General features: G+C 39.8%; 1 protein-coding gene across 1 annotated transcript; it reads left to right on the top strand.

The window, feature by feature from the left end:
• The first annotated feature begins 854 nt into the window (after positions 1-854).
• LOC110098737 (cation/H(+) antiporter 15) lies at positions 855-5,065 on the top strand. Its single transcript, XM_028695478.1, has 4 exons — positions 855-1,043; positions 1,127-2,203; positions 3,653-4,135; positions 4,202-5,065. The coding sequence occupies exons 1-4, from the start codon at positions 888-890 to the stop codon at positions 4,895-4,897; spliced, it is 2,412 nt and encodes an 803-aa protein (XP_028551311.1). The 5' UTR covers positions 855-887; the 3' UTR covers positions 4,898-5,065.
• Positions 5,066-6,851: the final 1,786 nt, after the last annotated feature.

Genomic DNA, 6,851 nt, shown 5'->3' with positions numbered 1-6,851 from the left:
AGAGAGAATGTTTGAAGAGGTCATAGTGCTCGCGGACTGGAGAAGGTTGTCCGTCGGGGTCTCCCACGTCAGTCGACGCCGAAGTGAAGGAAGAGCTCCACGACGGCTTTGCGGAACCAGGCGAAGCGACGATGCGGGAACGTCAGCGCAGGAATGGAGAAGAGAGCAAGGAAGAACGGAGAAGGTCAGCTTCGGCGAAATCATTGCGCAATAGCGGACAAAGAATTTCTAACCCGCTCAATTTGAGCGGGTTTGAAAGTCAGCGCGATCTGCCTCCTCAAACACCCCATTATTCCTTCCTTCGTTAAGCTCAAAATTAATCAAATAATTAAATTTAATAAATACATATAATTGTTTTACTTTATCCTTCTAATTCAGACAATCAAACAGCCCCTAAAAATAAACACATAATGCATGGGATAGTTTTCTTTTCTTCCGCTCAAAATAAATCAAACAATTAAATTTAGTAAATACATCTATTTATTTTAGATTACCCTTCTAATTCAGGCAACCAAACAGCCTTTCCAAGCTTTTTGGGCAACCGCATGAACCTTTCCCTCAGTCCAGATGGCTTCCTCCTTAAAATCTAGGACTTGTGGCTGGTAAGGAGGTACCGATAACTGCTAGCAACCTCTTTTTTTCCGCATATCTCGCAGATGATCTATATATGTTCTTGAAATAATCGATCTATCTCTTTTCTCAATCTTCTCGCTCGTCTCCTTTCACTTCCTTTGATTCATTGCTAACTCCATCGATTGACGCCGAATTGGGAAGAAAGAAGGTAAATTCATCGATAATTAGCAATTATGTCGCTGGAAATCACGCCGGAAGACTTCTATAAGAATGTGACGGCGAAGCAGGAAAGAGTGTTCTGCTTCCATGCGATTATGACTACCTCGACGGGCATATGGCTCGCAGACAACCCTCTCTTGTTCTCCCTTCCTCTCCTTCTTTTTCAGATCGTTGTCGTCTTCATCTTCACACGCATCAGCCACTCCATCCTCCGGCGCCTCTCCATTCCTATCGTCATCTCGCAGATCATAGTAAGTCGCGCAATTCTCGGCTCTTCTAATAGAAATTTATATGATTGCTTTATGTTAAAAAAAAATATTATATGTATGTGCAGGCGGGGATTCTACTGGGCCCATCCTGTATGGGACGGATCAAACCCATCGAAAGGATTCTTTTCTCCCCTCGCAGCTGGGAACAGCTAAACACCATCTCGCTTCTCTCCTTCATGCTCTTCCTCTTCCTCATCGGCCTGAAAACGGACCTCAGCATGATCCCAAAAGCAGGCAGAAAAGCCTTCGCCATCGCCATCTGCACATCCTTCTTCCCATTCGCGATCATCGTCCTCACCGGCTTCCTCCTGAAATCCAGCATCCCCTTACGCTTCAAACAGAGATTCCTCATCACCAACTTAGCGTCCTCCTGGAGCATGACTTCCTACACCGTCGTGTCATGCGTCCTCGCCGATCTCAATCTCCTCACATCAAAACTCGGCCGCCTCGCAATGTCCGCCACTCTAATCACCGAGTTCACCAATCTCTTCATCACCGCCGTAATCGGCTCTTACTTGCTGGGAAGCAAGGGCGATTCTGCCCTAATGGGAGTGACATCAATGGCTGCTTTTCTAGGGTTTATGGCGTTTCTTGTGTTTGTGGCGAGGCCATTGACGATTTTGGCGATAAGAAAAACAACGCCGGAAGGTGGAATGCTCGATGAGGCGTGCTTTGTTGGGGTGATTCTCCTTGCTTTCGTTTGTGGGTTTGTGAGTGAGCTGATTGGGTATCATGCGACGATGGGGCCGTTTATGTTGGGATTGATGTTGCCGGGAGGGGCGCCATTGGGGGTGACGATGGTGGAGAAATTGGAGAGACTGGTGGTGGGGGTATTCTTGCCGGTGTTCTTGGCGTCGGCGGGGCTGAGGTTGGATTTGTGGACATTGGGGGATAGGGTGGAGGAATGGATGGTTTTGTTCTTCTATTTGATGATTGGGGTTTCAGCGAAGTTTGTCGGTGGAGTGGTGCCGTGCTTCTATTGCAAGATGCCAATGAGGGATTGTCTTGCCATTGGGTTGATGATGATTAGCAAAGGGATTTATGAGATCGATTCGGCTTGCAGGTGGCAGGATAACAGGGTGAGTTCCTCTTTACTCTTTTTCATCCTCATTCTTTTGGAGAGATTATTCTGTGTAGACATTTAATAGGAGAGTCTTCCCGGTGCGGTACCGAGCGACATTGACTTTCGGTACCACTTTGTATCATGCTCGGTATCGAATGCGGTACACTTTTGAGGTGACATGACGTATTTTTATTTGTTTCTGGACACCGTCTAGACTCTGCACAGAATAATTTGTCCTTCTTTTGGGATTCTAAACTTTCAATTAAGAGGTAAATTTATGATTAAATTAATTCAAATATTATATATATATATATATATATATAATTAGATATTAATAAAAATTATAATAATTGTTATATGAGATTTACATCTAAATAATAGAAGGAAATATAGTGAATTGTAAGATGAATAATTGAAATTTATAATATTTAGAGTTTTATAAAGATACAATGAATTCATAATTAATTAATTAATTATTTTTAAATTTTTGTTATTGTAATTTTAAATTTGATAATGGTATGCTATAAGATAGCATTGTGTTAAAGAAATTGATTAGATATTTGATATTAATTAACTTTATTTATTTTTAGAATGGGATGCAATCAACAATAACAGCATCACGCTTTTATCCCGCTTTGTGGGGTCGACTGCATGAATCTTTTTTCTTCATTGTTTCCTGTCAAGAGTCAAATTCTCATTTAAATATAATAAAGAACGTCGTTTCTAATATTTTATTGTCAAGTCTTTTTAGGTCTATTTCTATCTTTCTTAACATAAGTCAAATCAATACATCTACTTTTCTAACAGGGTCATCAAAAGATTGTTATTTTATGTGTCCGAACCATCTAAGGCGACTCTCTCTAATCTTATCTTCCACTGTAGCTACTCCAAACTTTTCACGTATATGCTCATTTTGTATCATATCTCTAAAAATAAATCTACTCATCCATTTGAGCATGCTCATCTCTACAATACTTAACTTAAAATTACGCTTCTCTTTTAATGGCTAGCATTCTACGGCAAAAAGCATTGTAGGTCTCAGCGCCATCTTATATAATTTTCCCTTAAAGTTTGTGGGGAACTTTCTATCACACAACAATCCTGATGCAGTTCTCCACTTCAACCATCCAACTTGAATTCTACTAATAATATACCCATCTTTTTCACCATCACTCTTAACAATCGACCAAACATATCTAAAATGTAAACTTTTATTAATGACTTGATCGCCGAAAGTTACAATCCTCAAATAGATTTATTACTATTAAAACTGCACTCAATATATTTAATTTTAGATTATGAAAACTTTTAGACTCTACAGTTGACCTCCATAATTCAAGTTTACCTTTTAACTCCATCTCTATTCTTATCAACAAGAAGAATATATCATGGTCAAAAAGCATACACTACGGCACAACCTATTGCAAATGAACATTCATATATGACTAAAGCAAAAAGTTATAGGCTTATGGTTGCTACTTGATGTGATTTGAATATAATTATTATTAATACCTTTCTTTACATGCAGATTGTGGACAGGCAGTTATTCACAGTCCTGGTCTTAGCTATCGTAGTTGTCGGCGGCGGCTCAGCGCCGCTAGTCAAACACATCTACCGTCCCGAAGACCGCTTCGTAGCTTACAAGCGCCGCGCCATCCAATTCCTCAAGAGCAACAGCGAGCTCCGCATCCTCTCCTGCATCCACGGCCAGGAACACGTTAACGGTATGCTCACGCTCCTCGACAGCGCCCACCCTACCGCTCTAAGCCCCGTCTGCCTCTACGCTCTCCACCTAAAACCTCTCGCTGGCCGCGCCGCCACACTCCTCGCCCCTTATACCCGCCACCGCACCCCCTTCGATGCCTCCGCCGCCTCTGACACCGACCACATCTTCAACGCCTTCCTCCAAGCCGAGCAGCTCTACACTGGCTGCTCCATTCTCCCCTACGTCTGCATCTCTCCTTACGCCAGCATGCATGAGGATATCTGCTCCCTCGCTCTTGACAAGAAGGTCCGTCTACATTGTCATTAACTATTTATCATCCTCTTGTTTGTCAATAACTCCGAATTCTTGTAGGTCTTCCTCATCATCGTCCCCTTTCACAAGCACCTCGCCATCGACGGCTCCGTCTCCGCCCCCATACCCGCCATCCAAGCAGTCAATTCGGCCGTCCTTCGCTTCGCACCCTGCTCCGTCGCAGTCCTCGTCAACCACGGCCTCGCAGCAGAATCCTCCGCCTTCCGCGCCGGCGGCATTCCGCACGCCGCCGTATACTTCTTCGGCGGACCGGACGACCGCGAAGCACTCGCTTTAGGGCTCCGCATGGCCGAAGACTCCTCCGTCGGGCTCACCGTAGTGAGGTTTCGGCTACCGAATGCGACAATGGAGGGAACAGAGGAAAGACTGGATGAAAGAATGATGGAGGATGTGAGGATAAGGAAATCGGATGGAAGCAGAGTGGTTTACAGGGAGGAGGTGGTGAAAGATGGGGAGGGGACGGTGGCGGTGATAAGGGAAATAAGCGTGAGGTTTAGTTTGTTGTTAGTTGGCCGGGGCGATGGGAAGGAGACGGAGCTGACGTCGGGATTGTCGATTTGGAGTGAGTTTGCGGAGCTGGGGACTATCGGGGATTTGTTGGCCTCGACGGATTTTGGAGGTAGGGTTTCGACTCTGGTGGTTCAGCAGCAGAGGAGGGTGGCGGGGAATGGGCAACCGGAGAGTGTGAGGATGGGTAAAGCGGTTAAGAACGAAGTTGATGAAGAAGATGATTGATTTGGGGGACAAATTGAAGATTTTTGAAGAAGGAATCGACGGTTTAGTGAATCTGAATGTGATTATTAGAGTTGAATACTGATAGTATAGTTTTTTATTTTCTTCAATTAGTGGCGACGAGCTCTTTCGGTGAACGAATTTCAATGAGCTAAGCGTCGTTCGGTTGTTTATTATTATTGTTTTATTATTTTGCAGTATTTTCTTGAGAGAAATGCTATTTTTCATTATCTTAAATTTATATATTTGTGTGGTGACTGGCAAGCACATTAAGGCTTCGTCATTTGGGCAAATTATTGTATTCTGTCACTGGATGCGAAGATAAGTCTGAATATTAATAAAATATTATTTTAAATTAAGCGCAGGTAAAGTGCAGTCAAAAGCGCAGGTGACGTGCCAATTTTCTATTGGATGTTCGAACTTATTCTCCGCGTCCGGTGACCGAATGCAATAATTTGCCCGTCATTTCGGACGGCTTTTTCAATATTTTTTTTAAAGCATATTTTTTTTATAAAAATTTAAATTTTATACTAAAAAATTTGTTTTAAGAAACAATAAAAAGATTGTCTCAACAAAGCCTAAATATAAATTTTATAGTCTTTCTAGGCATAACGTGGTTTCTTTTAGAACAATTTTGTTATTGATTTTTAAAGCAGTTCTTTAGTGTTAATAAATAACAGTGGCTACAAAGTAAGCCCGAGTATACTTGCTAGTTATTTTTTTTGAGCAAAATTAATGGCGGGCACATAAAATGTTTCTTAATAATATATATATATATATATATATAAGAATATCAATCTACCTCTCCAAATTAGCTATCACTTTTGCAATTTGTATTTTATCATCAAATCAATATATCAATGTATTTTTCTTAGTTAATGATTTTTTCTAAATTTTATTGGTTATTTCTTATGATCAATATATTTGACACAACTTATAGGGTCATCCTATTCAAAATAGTGATTAAGATAGGCTCAACACTTCCATCAAAATTGTGCAGCATGACTATGGGGTCAAATACAAAAGCATAATTCTCAACTCTATTTTACCTCAATAAGGTATTAAACAAGAATTCAATCATTCTGATACCTCTAAACAATACAGTATTGTCAAAATGGAGCATTGTGATATAATTGATAATTTTCTAATTCTCTTTATTAAAATAGGCCTTCATTGTCACCTCTGGGTTGACACGAGCTTTATCGCAATACATATTAAACGGTTAATTTTAATTATATATATTGGCTATTATATAACAAATCATCACAATATTTATATTTTAAAGTATTCGTCTACAAGTGTTATCTTTAGTTACAACTACATTCTCCTAAAAAAATAATCCCAAAATCACTTTCTAGTGGATTTGTTGGGTATGCTTCCTATCCTAAGGACTACAAGCGCTACAATCCACTCACAAGAAGAATACTCTTTTCTTATCATGTTCTCTTTGACCAAAATAACATTTCATCTTATAATTTCATCACTCATCTTATATGCCAATGGCCTCCACATCTCTTACTCTTTTTTTTCCTTATAGCCTAATATTCCTATTAACATTTCCACAAACTTTATCAACAGTTCGCATCAAGCTTGGATTTGTTACGACCCATTTTGCCTCTCCCAAGATGTAACAGATATTTACATTCTAGCTATATACATTTACTACTAACGTAGATATTGACTTTGTTAATTAGGATTAAATGAGTAGAAAAATAGCATATATAAATCATTTCAAAATATACACTACTTTTTTTAGAATTTTTTAATAGATCCATCATAAACAATACTACGGAAGTGTGCATAATTTAAATCATTTAGATGACTTTATAACTTTTAAATAAAGTTCATATATAAATGAATAAGTATCAAAAGTTTAAAATTTACATCATTAACAATTCAATATGATGCATCTAAAATTTTACATTCAAAATGCTAAGGTACACGATAGCTTTATATA

The sequence above is a fragment of the Dendrobium catenatum genome, unplaced genomic scaffold (genome assembly GCF_001605985.2).
Source record: "Dendrobium catenatum unplaced genomic scaffold, ASM160598v2 fragScaff_scaffold_645, whole genome shotgun sequence".
NCBI lineage: Eukaryota > Viridiplantae > Streptophyta > Magnoliopsida > Asparagales > Orchidaceae > Dendrobium > Dendrobium catenatum.
Note: the sequence above shows the minus strand (reverse complement) of the source record. Positions and strands in the feature narration are given on the sequence as shown.